General features: G+C 36.0%; 1 protein-coding gene across 1 annotated transcript in view; it reads left to right on the forward strand.

Annotated features, from left to right (window-relative positions):
- EMCN (endomucin) overlaps positions 1-16,401 on the forward strand; it is a 119,828-nt gene extending 103,427 nt beyond the window's left edge. The window contains exons 11-12 of the mRNA XM_050792509.1: positions 1,246-1,319; positions 13,391-16,401. Coding sequence (XP_050648466.1) covers positions 1,246-1,280 — 35 coding nt within the window. The 3' untranslated portion in view covers positions 1,281-1,319; positions 13,391-16,401. The remainder of the gene's footprint in view (positions 1-1,245; positions 1,320-13,390) is intronic.
- The last annotated feature ends 8,359 nt before the right edge of the window (positions 16,402-24,760 follow it).

Consider the following 24,760-nt stretch of genomic DNA (forward strand, 5'->3'; position numbering starts at 1 on the left):
TTCCCTCTGGATGTTTTTATTTTCACTAGATATGTCTGTGGGTTGCTTGATTTTGCTATAAATATCATTATTCTTGTTACTGATATCATATTGTTATTAAATTTTTCTCAAAATTTCTAGTCTGTCGATTAGACAGACCTTGAGGAAGAATATTAAGAATTGTAAAGATTTTCAATGACTTGCTTTGCTTGACTTCTGGCAGACGCTAGAGGATGAATCAATATTTATTTTGTTTACTTCTCATTCCAGTACTTCATAGCCATGGGTTCCAAACAGGTGCTGCGTCGTTTGCAAAATGAACAATAGTTAGCAAAAGATTGCCTTGGAGCAGGGTCTGGGAGTGCTGCAGCACTATGCCCAACATTTCTCAGAGCATAGAACCAGAGGAGCTCTTGAAGAGGAGTCTTGAGTTTGTTCTCCTCAGAGGTCTCTGGCACTATTTGTTATTGCCATGTTGATACAAGTAACAGGTGACATCCTCAGAGTCCCCAGAGAACAACTGGCAAATAAAAGCTGGAGCAAAATGATGAAATTTATTCTAAAAGCTGGAGATTTTGACCTATATTGCTTTTATATTGTGTGACTGACGTTGATACTCAGTTCTACCTAAAAGACAGAAGTAATGCAAAATATGTTGGTAATGAATCCACTATCATGGAAAAAATACTTGGAGCCTCTCAACTTGCCATCATCCTAGGTTAATATTTCTGTGTATATCGGATGGTGGAATAGCACTGGGATTTGGAGTAATGGCACCTGCGCTGCTCTGTATATAACCCAAGTGTTCATTTGGCCTATAAATTCATTTTCACAAAACCCTCACTGAATTATTTAAACAGAAGGACCCTAGAATGTCTTCCTGATAAAATGGCACTTTAAATACATGATATGGGCTTGCTTAGGCAGAGCCAGGTCATGTAACAAGGAAACATCAATACTCATTCCCCAGGGTTTCTTTGATGTTATTATCTCCCAACTCACATCTCCCACACCCACTGCCCCCTGACCTATCCCACCCAGGACTTCATATTGCTACTTTGCAGTGAAAACAGATGATGGTTTGTCAAAGCTCATATATTTTGGTGACTAATTTCTAGACAATACGAAGAGGCAAACGGTGGCTCTAATGACATTCTTGCAGGAAAATTGAACTTTCCTTGAAAAATAGAAAAAAGCTAGGAAACTTTGTTTTCATCCTTACTCAGTCTCTGAGCTTATAGATCAAAACATATCTTCTGTTCTCAGGTGAGCACTCTGCACAAGGAAAAACCAAGAACTGACAGCTTGAGGAATTCTCCCCACACCTAGGCAATAATTATGTAAGTTTCCCTATTTCATTCACGGAGACAATCATTAATATCTGTTTTGTTAGCCTGGTGCAGTTTAGATTGTTTTTAAAGAATTTCAAAAGCTGAAAAGTTAATGGTTTGTGTCAGTGCAATTATCATTCATTATTTATTTGTCTAAAAACAAACTCTAACAAAAATTGCCAAAAAATGCATGACCTGGTGGTTGTAGACGATTTGTCCAATTCTCTTGCCTGTCTAAGGAATGATACAATTTGTTCTTTCTGCCTGTTGTTAATGTTTCCTTGTAAATCCAGTCTGCCTACCTAGGTCAGTAAGCACACACTAACTGTGGCGCTTAGACAGACTTCTGTTGCTAACAAAGACTGGCAGGATCCGGCCGGGCGCGGTGGCTCAAGCCTGTAATCCCAGCACTTTGGGAGGCCGAGACGGGCGGATCACGAGGTCAGGAGTTCGAGACCATCCTGGCTAACACGGTGAAACCCCGTCTCTACTAAAAAATACAAAAAACTAGCCGGGCGAGGTGGCGGGCGCCTGTAGTCCCGGCTACTCAGGAGGCTGAGGCAGGAGAATGGCGTAAAAACCCGGGAGGCAGAGCTTGCAGTGAGCTGAGATCCGGCCACTTCACTCCAGCCTGGGTGACACAGCGAGACTCTGTCTCAAAAAAAAAAAAAAAAAAAAAAAAAAAAAAAAAAAAAAAAAGACTGGCAGGATCCAAGTGACAGTGCTTGCAAATTTGCAGTTTATTGCAAGAAAATGATAAAGCATAGAAACTGCGTTACAGTAAAGGTGTGTATCACGGCCACAGTCTGGTTCAGGGAAATGGGTTCAGAGAAGCTAGATGAAGGGTCCAACTGCCCTCTCTCTATAAGGACCATACCAGAATACATTTTCTCTCTTCTCTCTGGGTCTAGAAATCATGGATGTGTGGAAAAAACACCTTCAAAAAGATGACCTAAAATTCAGTTTCAGCCAGGTTTCCTTTTACTCAGCTGGTCATGTAGACATAGTCTTGCTGTGTAACCAGCCAAGGGACAGAGCCCTCCAGATAGCGTGACAAAATCAGATACAAATGATCAATCTTACTACAATAATTGTGAATCAATAAAAAATGGAAATTTCTCAAAAGTATATTCCATGTCAGGACCAGGAGTAAGCTCAAGGCAGGTACATTTCTTATTTTAGTAAAGAGCCCAGGTCAATGTTAAACCTGCCTTGGAATTAACTCTCCCAGTTGGTATGGGATTGCCTTTTACTTTCCCAGAACTGAGTAAGGAAATGCTCTTCTGACTTTAACTTAATTGTTACAAGAAGTATCAATTAAGTGTTGTCACTTAGTTTTTGAGGTTTTATAAAACTTGTAGAAGAATCGACCCTTCGGCAACTAACAATAAGAAATAAAATAAAATAAATACATCTCCAGAATTGGCCTGATCACAATGGTAGTCACTCTAGGTAAAGTGTCCACGATGAGAAATATTGTATTCATGGCCTAGGTCTACTGCCTAACTACTAACCCTGTGCTGTTACAGACACTCGGAAATTTCTTGTAGAATAAATGGTACCTGCTGTGCTTGTCTGCCCAGGAGCAGAAGACAAAGACAGAGGAGTGCCATCCAAACACATGTGTCAGTATCAGGATTTTATCCCCCTCTAGCCAGTAATTAGGGATGGATTAGGAATCTGGGAATTTGTGCACTCTCAGCATGCTGCAGTGCCCTCTGGAAAAGAGGCAAGCCTGCCTCTCCCTACCCTCCTGCTCTTCACCAGTCATGAGCCCCCAGCTTGGGCCTGCAATACAATCACCTTTTCCCAGCTGATTAGTCTAATAGGCAGTGGCTCTGAGTGGCAAGCCAAGGTCTCTGCCCCTGCTGTGACCAAGCTTGGGGGAGAGAAAAAATCCTAAGCTTGTCTCAGGCCTGCAGTGCACAGTCTGGGAGTGCTAAGCTGAGATCTACGACAAGCACTTGAGTGGGAGAGGATCACACACTCTCAGAGCACTGAGGGGGAGCATGGCTACAAATGTGAGGAAACACAGAGGGGCTGCATGGCTGGCTAAGAGTCTATCTACCAGCCATTATGTTTAAGCACTATCTGTTGAATTGCAAACCAAACTTCAACACCAAAATACTTTGGTAATATAGTCCTCTGCAAAACCAAGGACAAGAAATCAACTGCAAATGAAGACCCTGCACAAAGCCTCAGCCCTCTGAAAACATATAGGAATGAAACCCACTATACTCAAATTATGCTACAATTAAAGAAACATCACCCCACATAGGTGAGAAAGAACCAGCTCAAGAACTCCTGAAATTCTAAAAGCCAGATTGCCTCCTTACCTCCAAATGACTGAACTGGTTGCTCTGCAATGATTCTTAACTAGAAAAAAGATGGATGAAATTACAGAAATAGAATTCAGAATCTGGATGGCAATGAAGATCATTGAGAATCAGAAGACTGAAACCCATTCCAAGGAATCTAAGGAATTCAGCAAAACCATACAAGGGATGAAAGATGAAATAGCCATTTTAAGAAAGAAAAAAATTAATCTGATAGAGCTGAAAAACTCACCACAAGAATTTCTTAACACATCAGAAGTATTAACAGCAGAATAGATCAAGTCAACGAAAGAATCTCAGAACTCAAAGACTAGTTCTTCACATTAACATAGTCAGATAAAAATAAAAAAAACAGAATTTTCAAAAATGAACAAATCTCCAGGAAACATGAGATTATGTAAAGAGGCAAAACTTATGACTCACTGGCATCCCTGAAAGACAAGGAGAGAAAGCAAGCAGTTTGGAAAACATATTTGAGGATATTGTCCATGAAAATGTCCCCAACTTAGCTAGAGAGGTTGATATTCAAATTCAGGAAATTCAGAGAACCCCTGCAAGATACTATATAAGACAACCATCCCCAAGACACATAGTCATCAGATGTTCCAAGGTCAATGTGAAAAGAAAAATATTAAAGGTAGCTAGGGAGAATGGGCAGGTCACCTGCAGAGGGAACCCCATCAATGGCTAACACTGGACCTTTCAGACAAAACTCTATAAGCTAGAAGAGACTGGGGGCCTATATTCAGCATCCTTAAAGAGAAGAAATTCCAACAAAGAATTTCATATTCAGCCAAACTAGACCGCATAAACAAAGCAGAAATAAAATCCTTTTCAGACAAGCAAATACTAAGGGAATTCATTACCACCAGACCTAGTTTTCAAGAGGTTCATAGGGAGTTCTGAATATGGAAAGAAAGGACCATTACTGGCTACTACAAAAACACACTAAAGTACATACAACATTGACGCTATAAAGCAAAATCACAATCATGTCTACATAAAACCAGGTAACAATAGAATGACAGGATAAAATCCACACATATTAATATTAACCTTGAATGTTAGTGGGCTAAACACTCCATTTAAAAGGCATCAAGTGGCAAATTGGATAAAGAAGGAAGACCCAAGTGTATGCTGTCTTTCAGAGACGCATCTCACATTCAAGGACACCTACAGTCTCAGAGTAAAGTGTTGGAGAAAGATTTATCAAGCAAATAGAAAACAAACAAACAAACAAGAGCAGGGGTTGCTATTCTTATTTCAGACAAAAGAGACTTTAAACCAAAAATGATCAAAAAGGACAAAGAAAGGCAGTGATAAAGGGTTCAACTCAACAAAAAGACTTAACTATCCTAAATATATGCACCCAACACTAGGGCACCTAGATTTACAAAACAGTCTTTTAGTCTTACAAAGAGACTTAGGTAACCACACAATAATAGTAGATTTCAACACTCCACTGATGATATTGGAGAGATCATCAAGACAGATTACTAACAAAGATGTTTGGGACCTACATTTGACAAGTGACAAAATAGAACTAACATGCATCTACAGAAAAGTCCACTCAACAAAAGCAGAATATAAATCCTTTTCATCCATGCATGACACATACTCTAAAATTGACTACATGTTCAGTCAGAAACTAATTCTCAATAATTTCAGAAAAGCCAAAATCATATCAACCACATTCTCAGACCACAGCACAATAAGAATAGAAATCAATACCATGACGATTTTTAAAAACCCTGCAATTCAATGGAAATTAAACAATCTGCTCCTGAATGACTTTTGTGTAAACAATGAAATTAAAGCAGAAATCATGAAATTCTTTAAAATTAGTGAAAACAAAGATACAACATACCAAAATCTCCAGATACAGCTACAACAGTGTTAAGATGAAAATTAATAGCACTAAATGCCTATATCAAACAATTAGAAAGATCTCAAATTGACAATCTAACATCACACCTAGAGGAACTAAACAAATAACAAACTAATCCCACAGCTAGCAAAAGAAAAATAACCAAAATCAGAGATGAATTGAGTGAAATGGAGATGATAAAAACTATGCAAAAGATCAACAAAACCAAAAGTTTGCCTTTTGGAAGAATAAATAGGACTGATAGACTGTTAGCTAGACTTAAAAAGAAAAGAGAGAAGATCCAAATAAATGCTATCAGAAATGATGGTGGATATTACCACTAACCCCATAGAAATACAAAAAACAAACAAACAAAAAATCCAGAGACTATTACAAACATTTCTATGTACCCAAACCAGAAAACATAAAAGAAATAGGTAAGTTCCTGGAAAAACACAACCTCCCAAGATTGAACCAGTAATAAACTGAAAACCTGAACAGACCAATAACGCATTCCAAAATGGACTCAGTAATAAAAAAAACCTACCAACCAGAAAAAGCCCTGGACAAGACAGATTTACAGCTGAATTCTACCAGGTGTATAAGGAAGAGCTGGTACCAATCCTACTGAAACAATTCCAAAAAATTGAGAATAAACTCCTCCCTAACTCTTTCTATGTAGCTAATGTCACACTGATACCATGAAACCTGCAGAAACACAATGAATAAAGCAAACTTCAGGCCAATATCTCTGATGAACATAGATAAAAGTTCTCAACAAAATACTAGTAAAGTGAACACCAGAAGCATGTCATAAAGCTAATCCACCATGATCAAGAAAGCTTCATCCCTGAGATGCAAGGTTGAGTCAACATATACAAATCAATAAGTGCAATTCATTATGTAAACAGAACTCAAAACACAAATTCCATGTTCATCTTAATAAATGCAGACAGAAAAGGCTTGTGATAAAATTTAACAGCTTTTCATGTTAAAACCCCTCAACAATCTAGGCATTGAAGAAACATACCTCAAAATGATAAGATCCATCTATGACAAACCCACAGCCAACATCAGACTGAATGGGAAGAAGCATCTGGAAGTGTTCCCAGGAAAACTGTAACAAGACATGGATGCCCATTTCACCACTCATATTCATATGGCACTGGGAGTCATAGCCAGAGCAGTCAGGCAAGAGAAGAAATAAAAGGCATTCAAATAAGAAGAGAAGAAGTCAAACTATCTGTCTTCATAGATTATATGATTCTATACCTAGAAAACCCCGTAGTCTTTTCCCAAGGGCTCCTAGCTCTGATAAACAACTTCAGCAAAGTTTTGGGATACAAAATCGATGTACAAAATTCAGTGGCATTTCTATACACCAACAACATCCAAGTTGAGAGACAAATCAAGAATGCAATCCGATTCACAGGAGCCACAAAAATAATAAAATACCTAGGAATACAATTAACCAGGAAGGCAAAAGATCTCTATAATGAGAAGTATAAAACATGACAAAAGAAATCAGAAATGACATGAACCAATGGAAATATATTCCATTGGAAGAATCATATTGTTTAAAAAGGCCATACTCTTCAAAGCAATCTGCACAATCAATGTTATTCTCTATCAAACTACCAATGACAATTTTCACAGAATTAGAAAAAACCTATTCTGAAATTCATTTGGATCCAAAAGAGAGCCCAAATAGCTAAAGCAATCCTAGGCAAAAAGAACAAAGCTGGAGACATTACACTACCCAACTTCAAATGATACTACAAGACTACAGTAATTAATACAGTATGATACTGGTACAAAAACAGACAGGTAGATCAATGAAACGAGTTCGAAAACCCTGAAATAATGCCACACACATACAACTTCAAATGGCACTACAAGGCTACAGTAACTAGCACAGTATGACAAATGATACTACAAGGCTACAGTAACCAGTATAGTATGATACTGGTACAAAAACAGACACATAGGTCAACGAAACAAGTTAGAGAACTTTGAAATAATGCCACACACAACTATCTCATCTTCAACAAAGCTGACAATAACAAGCAATGGGGAAAGGACTTTCTAGTCAATGAATAGTGCTGGGAAAACTGGCTAGCCATATGCAGAAGATTAAAACTGGATCCTTACCTTTTATCATATACAAAAATCAACTAAGATGGATTAAAGACTTGAATGTAAAACAAAAACTGTAAACTCTCTAGAAGAATACCTAGGAAATACCATTCTGGACATCAGTCTTCATGATGAAGACTCCAAAAGCAATAGAAACAAAACCAAAAACTAACGAGGCCTAGCTAAACTAAAGAGCTTCTGCACAGCCTAAGAAACTATCAACAGAGTACACAGACGACTTAGAAAATGGGAGAAAATTTTCATGAACTATGCATCCGATGAAGATATAATATCCAGAATCTATAAGGAATTTAAACAAATGAAAGAGTAAAAAACAACCCCATTAAAAAATGGGCAAAGGACATGAATGCACATTCTCAAAATAAGACATACACAGGACCAACAAGCATATGCAAAAGTGCCTAACATCACTAATCATTTGAGAAATGCAAATCAAAACTATAATGAGATGCCATCTCATATCAGTTAGAATGGCGACCATAAAAAGTTAAGAAGTCACAGATGCTGGTCAGGTTGTAGAGAAAAGGGAATGCTTATACCCTGCTGGTGAGAATGTAAATTAGTTCAATCACTGTGGAAACAGCCTGGAGATTTCTCAAAGAACTTAAAACAGAACTACATTTCAACCCAGCAGTCCCATTACTAGATATAGACCAAAGAAATACAAATTGTTTTACTGTCAAATCACATGCACATGTATGTTCATCACAGAACTGTCTAATATAAGAAAGACATGGAATGAACCTAGATGCCCATCAACCTAGATGCCCATCAATGGTGGACTAGTTAAAGAAAATGTGGTACGCATACACTATTGAATACTATGCAGCCATATAAGAGAACCGGATTGTTTCCTTTGCAATAACATGGATGAACCTGGAGTCCGTTATTCTAATTGAAGTTACTGAAGACAGAAAACCAAATACTGTATCTTCTCATGTCTAAGTGGGTGCCAAGCACTGAATGCACACAGGCACAAAGCAGGGAACAATAGACACCAGGACCTACTCGAAGCGGGAGGGTGGAATGAGAGTGAGTACTTTGAAACTACCTATTGGCTATTATGCTAATTACCTGGGTGACAAAATTTTCTGAACGCCAAATCCCTATGGCATGCAATTACCCATGTAACCAACCTCCAGATGTACCCCTTGAAACTAAAATAAAAGTTTTAAAGGAGAAAAAAGGAATCTGGAAGTTTGTCCATCCTATGCAATGGACACTTCCAGGTGCAAAGTTTGAGAAGCTGGGGATGAGATACGTTGTTCAACCCTAGCTGATATATGGAAAGCTTCCTTCCATACTTGCTATGGTTGCTTTGCAACCCAGTGGCTAGTAAAGGGTTGTTTTCTAAATTACCAAAATGTTCAAATATTAGTAACTAATTGATCAACTTGGAGAAAGCAAGTCTTCTGCAGTTGGAGGAGGGGGGGGAGAGAAAGAAAGAAAAAGTGTATAGAAGGCAAGAAACAGTGTTGACTTTCAAACTAGCTTAATAAAAGTAATTTTTGTTCAACTCCCATTCCTTTCCATTTTTGTACTTTAAAAAAATATTCCGAGCCTCTGATTCCAAGGCTTTTGATTTGAAAAGCTAAATAACTTTTGTTACTCCTCTTTGTAATTTTGAAATTATATAATGATGTTCTGAAGAGTAAAGATCAGAAAGTAATGGGAAGAAACAAGCTTGACATCTGTCAATTCTATTGTCTGTCTCACTTTTTTCTTTAAGATATTTCTATCACTGTACTTTGAATTTAATACCCAAAGAGTAACTACTGTCTAGGTTGTCAACTTGAAATTAGATATCAACTTGGAGATTCAGAATATATAGAAATGAATTCATCAAACCTAGAAGATTTCGAGAAAGAAGTAAAAAGTCTTGAACTCTCATGCAACAGCAAACAGTATTACAGAAATAATCACCTATGTTAAAAATTTCCATCCCAAAACAATATTCTAGATATATTTAATGCTTGTTGCTTCATATATTAATAATCTATTTTGTTCACAGTATTACGTTTAATGTGATTTGGCAGGGCAGACAGGAATTTTGAAACATTTATGAGCTATAAACCTTGCCTTCTGCAAAGCTTTACCTTGTGGGAGCATGAAATCATATACAAGAGGGTGGCAGCAAACGTGTAGAAGCAGCTTAAATGTTTAATGATATGGAAATTATAAAATAAATTATACTTTGCACAGTGACATTATATAATGAGTAAAAATAATTCTCAAAATAATTTTTAATAACATGAAAGCATGCCTAAGATATAAAATTAAAAGGGAAAAATAACAATTTTAGAATTGAACAGATAGCCATTTAACTGTTCTATGACCAACTCTGCGCTGTTGTCAAGGAGGAATCTGCTGCTACCTGGTTGCTCCCTCACCAGTAGGTCTCATCTTCCTTCTGTTCCAAGACACTTTGGAAGGCTGAAGAGTGAAGGGGGTTTCAGACCAGTGAAGAACTGTGGTGTTAGAAAGTCTAGTAGCTTGGATGAAAGTCCGTTCCCACAAACCCTCAGCAATGTGGATTGTTAGCTATTTCCATTTTTCTCCAAGATACAATTCCCTGGTACATCTGTAATTTTCTAGATGGTGCCCTGATAATCTAAGAGTATCTTTGTGAACTTCCAGATGAGCTTAACGTGTTTTTCATTTATTTTTCTTTCATTTTAAAATGAAATAACACAAGCTAAAAGGAAAACATCATAAATAAAGGAGATTTACAATTGCTGCTCTGTATTCACAGAGGTGGAAGATTGATTTCAAAAGGCCTGGAGATACCAAAATCTGTGATTGCTCAAGTCCCTGATGTAAATAAAACTGCATAGTGTTTGCATATAACCTATATAAATTCTCTCATGTAGTACTTTAAACTATCTCTAGATTATTTGTAATACCTAATACAATGTAAATGCTATATAAATAGTTGTTATACTATATTTTATTTGTATTATTTTTATTAATGTATTATTAATTTTTACTGTTTTTTAATATTTTTAATTCAAGTTGGTTGAGTCTGTGGACATAGAACCCACAGATATGGAAGGCCAATTGTATATTATGATCATGTTCTATAACCCTGAATGAATTTCTTAATAGTGCTCTACACTGTGTTCCACATCTATAAAACCATGGTCTTTTCTCCTATGGCCATTCTGATTGTTTATAAATTGTTGTCAGTAGCGTTAAAGAAACCTATTATGAAATCTTATTATAAAATAGCCATTAAAAGCAAAGACTGATATTGGTACGGACGTAAAGAATCATTAATGAAGCAAGATTTATTTTTTGAGAGAGACTGTCGATGTGAAATGCATGCTGATGAAACTAGAGTTTGTTCTTATTTAGGTTTGCTGATCTTTGAGAAAATAATTGAAAGAGTATCAATCATGAGCATTATCCTATTAGCACAAACGCAGATGTTTACCAGTTGAACTACGCTACAAACTCTTGACTTCACTTGAAAACTCATCTATGGAGGAGTATGGCTCAGTGGAACAAAAAGTGACGGAGACCTTACTCCTTGTCAAGTACTAGCCCAGATATAAAGAGGGCTTTGCATGGTTGCAGTTCTCAAGAAGCTTATAGAAGTGGAAAGAAACACAGATAAGAAAAACAATTGTAGTATAATATGGTAAATGACAACACAGTGTTATGTGAAGACAGACATGATACCGTGAAGTTTGATGGCAAATTTCTTAGAGATGGTATTTGAGCCAAAACGTAGAGAAAGAGAAGAAAAAAAAAAAAGATAGTGGCCTAGGTGAAGAGAGGAACGATTTTCCAGGCACAGGGAATAGCATGTACAAACAGGAAAAGAATTGTGAAACTGAATGGTATATGAAAGAAATCATAAAACTTTAAAAATTATTATAGCAATCTGATACTGCTGCAACATTCATGTTATTGTATTTTTTAAAATGTCTGTTTGTAGCTGAATAGATATTGTTAGAAACCAACATTGTTCTTCACTATAAACAGCTTGAGAAGTGTTGACCTCTGACTGGGAAATAAGGCTCAAGTAGTAGAGGGTACTAGATCACAGGAAGCCTTGTTTCCCAAGGTAAATCATGAAGGACTGCATGAGGCTAGAATGAAGTACTAACTTTCTTCATTCACTAGTGACATCAAAAGTCTATCCACAAATAAGGGAACAACAGACACCAGGGCCTTCTTGAGGGTAGAGGGTGGGAGGAGGGTGAGGATCGAAAAAATACTATGCTTATTACATGGGTAAAATAATCTGCACAAAAAACCCCACGACATGCAGTTTACCTATATAACAAACCTGTACATATACCCATGAACCTAAAATAAAAGTTTAAAGAAAAGAAGATAAAAATAAAAAAAGAAGTCATTTATCATTTTGAGGAACCCCTCACTTTACCTTGGATATAAAATATGCCTAAAAAACTAGTTCAATAATTGAAAGAGAGGCCTTGTCTGCAATCATTCTTCAAATCATGGTACTTAAGCTACACCATGCTCTGGCATGTGCTCAACCACCTATCAGACATAAATGCTCTGGGAGGAAGTCACAGATATCCTGTTCTACAATCATTTCCTTATCCTAAGACTTGACGTGGATACCTGTAGCTGCTACCTGCAGGCCATGGCAGCCAATGTCCAACGTTCCCCCATGTAAAGCAACAGTTCAGCCATCCCTATCAAAGGACTTGCCTTCACCAACCAAACCAGAAAAGAGTTGATTACAGGTCTCCGCCACTAGTACCACTCCCCACACTCCACCACACACACCATATCATGCTCTCCCCAGACCCTAGCAAACCAACAGCACTGCCATCAGCAACACAACACCATCTAATCCCTGACAGGTTGGGCCACTGCCCGTTTCCTACTTGGGACACAGAATTCTCCATCTCTTGCTCTTTTATAGACCAATACTGAAAGTTGTTCCTACACTGCAGAGAAAAATGCAAAATACTAAACCAAAGGCTTGGCTATCTTTCCTGTGAAGAAGTGGCAAATGGTATTCCTTCATTCTTTCTTCTGATGCCTATTCATCCTTCTTCCTGATGAGTAGACAGCAGCAAAGCTTTAAAGTTGCCCATAAATTTCTTAGTTACTCACATTGTCACCCCAAGCAACAGATCTTGAACTGTACCGCATTAGTGATAGAGTACAGTTAAGGACTTCAAGCAGAAGAGGAATATGAGATTTATGCTTGATATACACCAGTGTGTGTTTAAGGTGGAAGACTCATTCAAGAAGAGCAAGACCAGAAGCAGAGAAGTCAGAGGCTATTGCAATATTCCGCTGGAAAAAGATAAAGGCTTAAGCTAGGGAGCCGCAGTATGGAGGAAGATGAAGAGGCAGAATAGAATAGAGAAAAATGTCTGGAGGTTAAAAATTTCATGAAGTGGTGATTGACTGGATGTGGCCAGTGGGGAATGAGGAAGAGAAGGACTATAGACAATATCCACACTCCCATCCTGGGTGTCTGAATGCATTATGGAGGAAATACTGAAGATTGAGATAGTGGAGTGAGGGGAACAGGTTTGGGAAAGAAAACAGTGCTTTTCTTTTCAGATATGTCAAGTTTGAAGTGCTTGAGAGACAGTCAAGTGATTCTACTAGGTGGAAAAAATGTAGCTAGTGACAACCATTTCTTACTAAGAGATGGACTCCCCCAGCATCTCTATTTCTTCTTCGCTTTCTTGGAATCTGAACTTTGTTGTTGTTGTTGCTCACAGGCTTCATCTTCAGCTTCCTTGCTCCAAGGGTGGAAAAGGAGAAAGTCCTGCAGAATCAGTCCCGACTTCCATACCTGCTGCTGGCCTCTACACCAGTCATCTGTCCCAGTAAAGTGATGTCCAGCTGACATGCAATAATTTGACGGAATCAAAAAGAACCCCGGCGCTCTCCAGTCCTCTGACATTTAAAAATTGCATTACTCCATTTATAGGAGCGTTCCTAGGAAAAGGAATTTTAGGAGGGGAATTTGTGAGCAGTGAATCTGACAGCCCAGGAGGTGGACTCGCTGACAGGCATACCTTTCCTTAATGTTTAAAGTTTTCTGGGCCAAGAATTTTTATCCATGAAGACTTTCCTACTTTTCTCAGTGTTCTTATATTACCTACTGTTAGTATTTATTGTTTACCACTATGTTAATGCAGGGACAATGTGCATGTGTATTATTAAATGTTAGGTAGAAATCATACCATGCTACTTTGTACATATAAGTATTTTATTCCTGTTTTCGTGTTACTTTTAATAAATAATTACTGTACTCAGTACACTAAAAATACTATAACATGACCGTGAAAATGGCAATGTTATTGTCTTCCCATAATTATGAATATTTTTGGATGGATTATTGGAATATATGAACTCACTAATGAAAGGCATCTGTAATAAGTGAGAAAGGGACATGGGATTCACATATCAGACTCTGTTAGGGAGACAGTAATTTATCAGTTCTTTGGTCTTTCTATTTGTCATTCATCCTACGTGATGAAGATGTAAGTGTAAGGGCATTTATAACACTATACTGCATTCATTAAGATAATAGGGTCATGATTTTTCATTAGCTCATTTGATTGATATTATCTCCATGCATTTTTTATTTCTTTTAGAAATGTAATTATTTCTTCTAGCAACCATTGCTAAACCTCTAGTTTGTAGAAAATCAACACTTTATAAATACATAATTATGATATTATTTTTCATTGTATCACTGTTCTAAAAATACCATATATTTATAGCTGCCAATCCATCAGGAGCAAATTCTTCTGATAAAAGCTAACTGATCAACCTTGACCAGTTTTTTGACACGTGAGATCAAAGTGTCAAGTTGGTTGAGGTTTTTTGGAAAGCTTTAGAACTAATAAGCTGCCGGTGGCAGCTTTTTAACGTATGATTATCTAAGTTGATTTTTCATGCTAAATTATCTTAGTGATCTAAGGGGCAGTTTAGTGAAGATGGAATCTTGTATTTAAAATAGCCTTTTAAAATTTGTTTTGTTGTGATGTATTTTGACAACTTCCATCTTTAGGAGTTACATAATCACTTTGATTTTAGCTTCCTGATGTTTGGACTATTTATAATCAAGGACACCAAGCAAGCATAAGCATATCTATATTGCTGACTGGCGTCTGTTTGAGAAGGATGGGAAGTAGAAAAAAAAAAAGAAAGAAAGAAAGGAAAGGAAGAGAGGAGAGAAGGCAGGGATCTCCACTATGTATGTTTTCACTTTAGAGCTGTTGTGCCCATGCTTATTTCTAATCTAGAAGTCTTTAAATGGTGAAGCGGTGACTGGAGCATGCCAATCAGAGAACATTTGTCTTCAGAAAATAAAAAAAAAATCTGAGTTCGAGACCAGCCTGGCCAACATGTTGAAACCCCATATCTACTAAAAATACAAAAATTATCCTGGTGTGATGGTGCACACCTGTAGTCCCAGCTATTCGGGAGACTGAGGCACAAGAATCACTTGAACCCAGAAGACAGAGGTTGCAGTGAGCTGAGATGGCACCTTTGCACTCCAGCCAGTGTGACACAGCATGACTCTGTCGCAAAACAAACAAACAAACAAACAAAAAGAAAAGGAAAGAAAGAAAAGTCCTAGCACCCCTAGATGATTTGCTGAGCTCTTCAGCAAAAGCCATGTTACATACAGCATATTGCAAGGAAATGAACTCTTCTGTAATTTAATTTAAATTATAAGTAATATGTTATTTTGGATCCTAGAGAAACCATTTTCTCTACATTTCGTGAGCATTGTTAGAAAAGAGTCTACAAGAATCAGGAAGAGGGAAAAATTTGAATGGTCAGAAAAAAATAACATGTATTCTAGTTCAAGAAGTGCACACAAAGAATATGCATTAACCTAACAAAGATTAAATCTTTCAAAAAGATCAAAGGAGGATTGAGAAGTTTACAGAGATGTCCATGGCATGTTATATCAATCTCAAAGGTAAGGTCTGCATTTTGTAAACCAACTTAAACTTCTGTTGAGATAGGATATTTTGTTTTCAAGCCAAAATTATCATTAATCAAATATGTTTTAATTATGCCTGGCTTACTATAAGTTTTTTATTCTGATATACAGTTCAAATATCATTGCAACAAAGAAGTGCCTGTATTTAGATCAAAAGCAGGACTTTCTATGTGTTTGTTTTGCATGATAATATGAATATAATTTAAGTGTATCAATAGTCAAAGCATAAACAAAAGCTAATCAACTGGCACTGTTGTCACCTGAGACTAAGCGGATGTTGTTGGCTAACACACAGGCTCAGCCAGCAGAGAAAGAAATCTGAATTCCCCTTGCTGAACTGAACTATTCTATTGCATATGGTTGACAAATCTGTGTGCTATTTTTTTTCTACCTACCATATTTAAATGTATGGGTATCAACGAAGGACATAGTCAAACTTTCGACGATGAACATTCCTGATTTTTTGCCTGATTATTCTCTGTTGAGCTCTACTTGTGGTCATTCAAGATTTTATGAGGTTGAAAAGAAAAGTGAATATGACCTTTAAAAGTTGTATTTTGAGTGACTATAGTCTCACCACTATGAAACTGCCAATTATTGCCTAATGTTAAAGATATCCATCATTGTGATTAATTAAACCTATAATGAATATTTTTAATGGAGAATTTGTGATGGATTATCCCCTGATATTTTCTTTAATATTTCTCTACACACACAGGACTCCTCATGTTCCACTAAATGAGTGTACTCTGCCCCTACTTCTAGATAATTTGTCTTTTGGGCTTGAATATACTTGCTTTCTGTTCTAAATACTTTTTAAAGAAAAAAAATTTTTGATAAATAAGGGAAAATATTCATTTTGCCATCCATATTACATTCCTGAATTTGAAGTCAGAGTTTCTACCAAAATCAAGATCACCAAGAATAATTTTAAAGCTTCCAAGAACTGTTTAAAAGTGTTTTCAAGTCTGACCAAGAATTCTGACATTTAGAAATAAGTAGGAAGATATGACTATTTAAACTCATATTTTCCTTTAAAAAAAGAGAAATTCTAGCAGAGTGATCATGGGCAATATAATTAGCTAGTTAACACCCCATCCAACATTCACTATGTGCCAGGAACTGTGTAGAAAACTTCACAGTCACCATCTCAGTTAACCATCACAATAATAGTAAGAAACTATTCCTTATATATGATTAGCAGCAGCAGAAACATCTCCCTTATAAAGATATGAAAATCAAGGCAGGTAGTTAAATAACTTGCCCAAGGTTGTACAACTAATAAATAGGAAAAATTTGAATTCCAACCTATGCCCAAATCCCTGTTCTCCATCTCTACACTACTTAGTCTCTCTAAGCCTCAGTTTACTTTTCTATAAAAAAGGATGAAAGCATTATGCTCCAGGTCATAATTAAAAACAGGGACCAGGCCTATCTTACTGTAAACAGTTTGAAAAATGAACAGCTATTTCACACAGTAGACAAGAAGAAGAGCGGAACTGGAATTCATGAGCAAAGAGAAACAAAACAAATGAGCCTTATGAATGCCCTGATTGACACACTCCTGATCGGCTGTATAGCAGAAGATCCCTAATTAGAACCTGAGATGACAGCGATTGGAACCAGGAGACAAAAGCAGCTGGAATTTTTTGAGAATGGAACCAGGGAGGAGGGAGCTATACAGAGAAAGACCTCAAAAAAAAAAAAAAAAAAAAAAAAAAATACAAAGGTGACCCTGTATCTGATAATAATGGGATAGGAAGGTATGAACACACTTAGAGTAAAACTCCATGAGGCCAGGAAAAGAACAACTGGGAAAGAGCAACTAAGTAGTTGTATGCTGAAAATTTCTAGGTCTTATATGGAGCAGAGAAACATTAAAGGTCTGGTCAAGCATATTCAAAAATCCTCACTGGTCACCTTTCTTAATATCCTGGGAATGGTTGTATCTTAGTAGTTGTTCTAAAACACCCCTAGAGTATACACAACTGTAGGTAAGCCCTAACGCAGCTTAAAAGTAGCCTTGCAAGAATTAAGTTAATCCACAAAATATTTAACAGACTTCCAGAACAAAGACTGAGAATCTTTTATAAAGACAACAAAATGGAGTATAACAACAACTCAACAACATAAAGGTGTAAATATCCACCATTTAATCCAAAATTATATACATGCCCCAGAGAATTAAATTGTGAACCATAAACCCTGAGAAAAATTTATTAATGACAATAGAGTAAGTCAGATTGATAAAAAGTATGAGTACTTTACAACAAATTCCATGATGTTGCTATTACTTGATAATAAAACCAGTCAAAGATATTACAAAAGAAAACCTACAGACTAATAGCCCTCATGCACAAAAACATCAAAACTATTTGCTAAATATTAGCAAATCAAATACATAAAATTAAAAAGTAATAAGTGAGATTTATTCCAGGAATTCAAGTTGTCTAATATTTGACAATCTATTATTGGGATTGTGATTCAACATATGAATAGAATAAAGGAGAAAAATTATATGCTTATCTCAATAGATGTAGAGAAAGCATTTGACAAGATTAATATTTATTTATGATAAAACCTCTCATTATACTAAGATTAAAAGAAAACTTCCTCAACCTGATAAAGGACATTTATGAAAAACACACAGCTAAATCTTACATAAATGGTAAAAATCTAAATGCTAAAATCTAAATCTAAATGCTACATTCTAAAATTAGAAAGAAAATAAGCATATTCACTTTTACCTATTATATCCAACATTGTTCTGGCATGGGGGCAGGATAGTTATAGCAAATGCAATAATGCAAGAAAAAAAACATATAGATTGGAAAGGAAGATGATAAGATCATACGTAAATCCTGACGTTTACCAAAAAAGCTACTAGAATTAATAACTGAATATGTTAGAGTTGCAGGATACAAGATCGATACACAAAATCAACCGATATCTTTTGCTAGTAACAAAAAATGAAAATTGAAAACTTTAAAAAGTACAATTTAGAATACTGTCAACAAATGTAAAATTCTTAGGGATAAATTTTTCAAAATATATGCACTTCTTATACCCTTAAAACTGTCTAACTTCTGAGAGAAATTAAAGAACACTGGCTCATGAACTAAAAGACTCAATACTATTAAGATGTCACTTGCATTTAAATTGATATATAGATCCATTACAATTCCAATCCAAATTCAGCTATCCTTTTTATAAAAATTGATAAGATGCTTCTAAAATTTATATGGAAATGCAAAGTACTTAGAATAGCTAAAACTTTTTTTAAAGCAAAAAGTTGGAGGACATACTACTAGATTTAGAGACTTAATATAAGCTACTGTAATCAAGACAACGTGCTGCTGACTTAGAAATATAATTTAATTGATGGAACAAAATGGAGATTCCAGAAAAAAGTGTTTTTCTCCCATATACACACACATTTATGGTCAATTGATTTTTTTTTACAAGTGTGCCATAGTAATTCAATGAGAGAAATGAAGTCTTTTTAATAAATTGCTCAGTATACTAGGATACCCAAGTACAAAAAAAAAACAAAAACAAAAGAAGTTCAACACTTAGCTCACACCACACACAAATATAACTCAAGATGTGTCATAAACTTAAATATTAAACTCAAATCTATGACATTTGCCTTCCTTAGAATCAGTAAAGATTTCCTAGATAAGGTACAAAAAAATTAAAACTAAAAACAAAATGATAAATTGAATTTTATCAGAACTAAAAATCCCTGCTTTTTAAATGGGAATTAATAAATTGAAAAATACAGGTCAAAGAATACATGATTTACATTATACATGTATATATACACACACACATATATAAACATGACAAATGGCTTGTATCTGGAATATGTAAGGAGTGCAAAAATTTAAAAATAAGAAGACAATTCACTAAAAAATGGGGGAATATTTGAACAGATAATTCACAAAAGAAGATGTATGACTTGCCAACATACACATGAAAATACACTCAATATCACTTAGTCATCAGGAAAGTGCAAATGTAAAACCACAGTGAGCTACCACGACATATCCACAGGCATGACTAAAATTATAAAGGCCACTGATGCCAAGTGTTGGTGGGAATATAGAGAAACTAGAACTCTCTTGTGTTGCTAGTGGGAATGTAAACTTGCACAACCACGTGGAAAACAATTTGGCAGTTTCTTTAGAAGTTAAACATATAGGCCTCATATGATACAGCATTGCCACTTTTATCCATATTTACCCAAGAAAAATAAACACATTTGTCCTGTCTATACAAAGTCCTATAATCAAATGTTCATACTAGCTCTATTCATACCAGCCTGAAGCTGTAAACAATAAACAAATTGTGGTATAGTCATACAATTGAATACCACTCAGCAATAAAATGAAACTACTGATATACCCAGTTAAATGGCTACATCTCAAAAACATTATGCATTGTGCTGCACAAAAGTAGCTAGACACAGTGGAGCACACACTTCATGGCTTCATGATATGAAATGCTAGAAAAGAAATGAGACCACTGGCCACCCAGAGCCCAGAGATGGAGAATCGCCAGGAAAGAAGCACAAGGAAATGATTTGGTATGATAAAATGTTCCGTAGTTTGATTAAGGTATCGGTTACATGGGTGTATATATTTGCCAAAACTCAGGCTATACACATAAACTAGGTATGTTTTTGTATGTAAGATATACTTTAATAGAACTGACTCTAAAAATATTTTTAGAAACTCACAAGTGGGGAAGGATATTACTAACTTTCTGTTATGGGCCAAATTATGTCCTCCCATTACCTCAGAATGTGACTGCAGAGATAAGATCTTTAAAGAGATAACTAAGGCTAAATGAGGTCATTAGGGCGAGTCCTAATCCAACATGACTGGTGTCTATAAGACGAGGAGGTTTGAACACAGACACACATACACACTCACACACACAAACACATACAGAGAAGGCCACGTGAAGACATCCACAGTGGCCACCTACAAGCCAAGGAAAAAGACCACAGAATGAAACCAACCTTGCTGATGCCTTGATTTTGGATTTTGAGGAAATAAATATCTACTTTTTTTTTTCTCCTCAGATGAAGTCTTGCTCTGTCACCCAGGCTGGAGTGCAGTGGTGCAATCTTGCCTCACTGCAACCTTCGCCTCCCGAGTTCAAGAAATTCTCTTGTCTCAGCCTCCCTTGTAGCTGGAATTACAGGCATGCACAACCATGCCCAGTTATTTTTTGTATTTTTAGTAGAGACGGGGTTCCACCATGTTGGCCAGGCTGGTCTAGAACGCCTGACCTCAGAAAATCCGCCCACCTCAGCCTCCCAAAGCGCTGGGATTACAGGCATGAGTCACAGCACCCGGCCTAACTGTCTATTGCTTAAGCCACCCAGTCTGTGATACTTTGTTAATGGCTGCACCCCACAAAAGATTAAACTTTCCTACAGGGTTATTGAGACAATTAAATGAGATTATGAAGTATGGCGGACGTAAAAATATTAACATTTTCTCTCATTTATTCCAGTGACCAGAAGGGCTAGAAATATTCATGCTTACATTCCAGATTAATTGTCAAGCCTGAGACTTCTTTCCAACAGCTGGGAAAATTTCTAAACCTTTCTATTCTATCACTAGATTAGAGCCATCTAAATTTCTAAGCACCATGATTCTAGCACCACCTATTAATATAAATGAGTTTTAGCAAGGTTGACATTTGTCTGAGACTTAAAATATAGAAATGCTTCAGTGCAAAATGTTACAGAAATGTATAAGCGTTTATTCATAAATAACTGCTATCCTGAGCCCGCTCCTTCCCCAGATGCCCTCCTCATCCCCATCCTGAGACCTTCAGATTTCTCCAGAATCCAGCACCTAAAGGGTTCACGCCTGACAACAGTGAAAGCATATGTTCTGATAAGTCAATCATCCATGTCACACCTATGATTAGGTATTTTGAATATCACTAGTGTTTAGAGATATATTTTGATAATGAAGAGGAAGTCAATAAGGATGAGTAATTTGAGAAAACAATTTTTTAACTGTAGATTTGATTTCTAGAATATGTTCATTTTGTTATCCAAATGTCAACCTGAAGCATCTCAACTCAAGCACACTTAATACAAGATAATGTTTGCAATGTTTTTAAGTACAAAACCTTACTTATGCATTCAAATTTAGTGTCAGATCTTGATTGGTCTTTTCCAATAGCAGGTGTTTGTAGATATCTGCACATCCCCTTGTTCAGAAATATAAACCAAATCCGTGTGTGTGTGTGCGTGTTATGATAAAAGACAGAGCTTCTTTGGTGTGCTGGCAATATATTAGCAAACAACTTCTGCTGCCGATGCTCTGTGCATTTAAATTATTAATGTAAGCACCATGTAAAATTTACAGCATTTTGCTTGAAACCAAAACTAAAGCAAATGAAAGCATTGAAAACAAACTGTTAGCCACTGTATTGGTGTTCCCACTGCAGTGTCATTTAATTGTGTCAAACAACTTAGATGATCTGACAGGTTAGGAGGAGGCACTATTGAGGTTTTCTCTGGCTTTGCAGTAAAACCCACTTATCTGCTGAGTTCAATGCCACTGTTTGTGACATTCATGCTACAAGAGGCAGGTTTTAATTAATACCTCTATTATCTAAGAATTGTGGTTCAGAAATGTATTGAACTTCAATTTGCTGTCTTAGAAATATGTGCTGAGTCTTAGCTCCATCCTGTTATTGTGATATGACACACTCCTTAGGACTGACATAAATCTATACTTCAAAAAAAAGAACAGTAACTCTAAAGTTCTGATAGCTAAGCTTCCCACTCTGTGGAGGTTCAGAGTTTGAAATACGGAACTGAAGTCAAACTATCTGGATAGAGAAGTGTGGGAAGCTTTGAAAGGTTGAAGTTTTAAGAAATGTGTGTGGGAAGGAAATGGAAATTGAAATCAACTATTAATACCAAATGCTGTTATCTTCATCATCACATCATCATCATAATCAATGAAGTTTTATTACCTCCTACTAGTTCAAGGTATTACTTTATGCAGAGAAGTTACAAAAAGACATCCTAAATGATAACTACTTCCAAAAGCTTGTTCTGCAGTATAGAAGATAAGCAGTATAACCTAAGGAGGAGAGTGTTTTTTGACTTACTACTAATATGAGCAGGTGAAATTATGTGATTAAATGGAAAACTTAAAGTTATATGGCATTGTTCATACTCCAAGCCACATACAGTACACTGCATAACAGTGGAATAAATGAGGAGCTCAGTCATTACACATGAGCTCCTGTCTAGTTTCCATCAGTTATTATCTTAATTCTAAAATGTCACTGCTAAAGTTTTGAGAAGCTTGAGTGAAATAATGCATGCAAATCATTTAACACAATTTAGACCATATAAGCCAAGCAAACAACAAACACACAAAATAATAATGTCAAAACAAAAGAAACTAAATGTGGCAGAGAGCTAACATAGATATTAGGTACATAAGGTTGAAGCACAAAAAGAAATCCCATCCTGGAAAAGTTTGTGCTATTTTCCTACAAGCGTTGAAGAAATTATAAATGTATTTCAGCTTGGTAGTATCTTATGAAAACAAGAAACAGAAGAAAGATGCATCAGATCTTTTTTATTTTGTTCTTTTAATGAATGAAGGGAGAAAAAAATACAGTCAATATTTCACAAAGAGTGAATGCAATGTTGATATTTAAAATAGCATCCTTAAGTGGACAATTTAATGACAGAGGATTATATTTCCTTCTCTAGGTCTATTTTAGGAGATACTCTTTACCAAAAACCAAGGAAGACTCTCTTCTTCTAGCTGAGCCCAATTAATTAAAAATGCATTTTGCTAAGTCAGTAAAAGGTCTACACCTTAAGATACAAACATTATTCTAAGTAGAAAAATCCCTTTATTTGCTACTGAACTTAATATTATTTAATAATCTACTATTATCTACACTGGATTCTCAAACTTCAGTCAACTTAGTCTCTCTCCTTTATATTAAAGGTCTGAGTTATTTTCTAACTCAACCACTCTGCCCCTTTTTTAAGATGGATGTATTTAAATATTAATTCATACAGGGTCAGTCACTACATCTAACCATCATGGTGACCTGCCTACTTATATTAATCCAATATGACTGACAGCAACAAAAACCAATTGCAATCTGTACTTTTCTATTGTGGGCATTGGGAGGCAAATTTCCACTGTTTACTAAAGACATTACCAAGTTACATGTAGGCAAAAAGTATCATGAAAGTGCAAGCTATGATAACAAAAGTGCATCTTGTACTATCGTTATCACCTTAATCACAAATTATGTGTTGGTGTAGAATAACACGAGACTTGCTGTACCATACCTAGGCATGGCTTGTCAAGTCCACAAGATGAAAGCCTCAACAGAATTGTGCAAAGACTACGAGAAAGTGAATCTTACTACAAGGTTCTTCAATGAATACTTTAAAATCTAATCATAATAATGGAAGATGTATAGATTCTCAATTTTTGAATAATCCTGTAAACAGAATTTAAAGTTGAACCTGAAATACTATAAACACTGAGGATATAAAATAATGATGTGGTCCAAAGGAGTTATGAGATGGAGACAAAGAGAGTTGCAAGACACAGTAGATACATTAATGTCTTTATTTTACAGAAAGAGCAACCATTGCATACTGTCTGAGTTAATGAAAGAAAGACTTAATTATATTATTTAAAATTTAAAAGATAAGAAATATGGGCATTAAATACTAATATAAATTCTATAACTTGGGAAGCAAGAGGAGGGAAAATGTGAAGTAATGTTAGTGAGCTAAACTCTTTTTCATTCATAGCAGGGGGTTATTAGCCACTGTGTAAAGCTGTTGTAGGAAAAAGTACATGCTTATTATTTAAAATTGTAATGATGAATCCTGGAAGAACTGAAAACAGAAATGGTTAAAGGTTCTTATCTCTGGTTAGCATTCAGGAGCAGAGGGTAAAAGTAAATCTCAGTTTAGTTTAGGCTTGGTAAGTGGCATTATATACTCTATTATAAAAAATACTGCATATATATTTCCTCTTTGAAAAAAAAATAAAACAGATATACATTCTATTTTACTGTCTGTATATTGATTGAAAGG

Source organism: Macaca thibetana, chromosome 5 (assembly GCF_024542745.1).
Source record: "Macaca thibetana thibetana isolate TM-01 chromosome 5, ASM2454274v1, whole genome shotgun sequence".
NCBI classification, from domain to species: Eukaryota; Metazoa; Chordata; class Mammalia; order Primates; family Cercopithecidae; genus Macaca; species Macaca thibetana.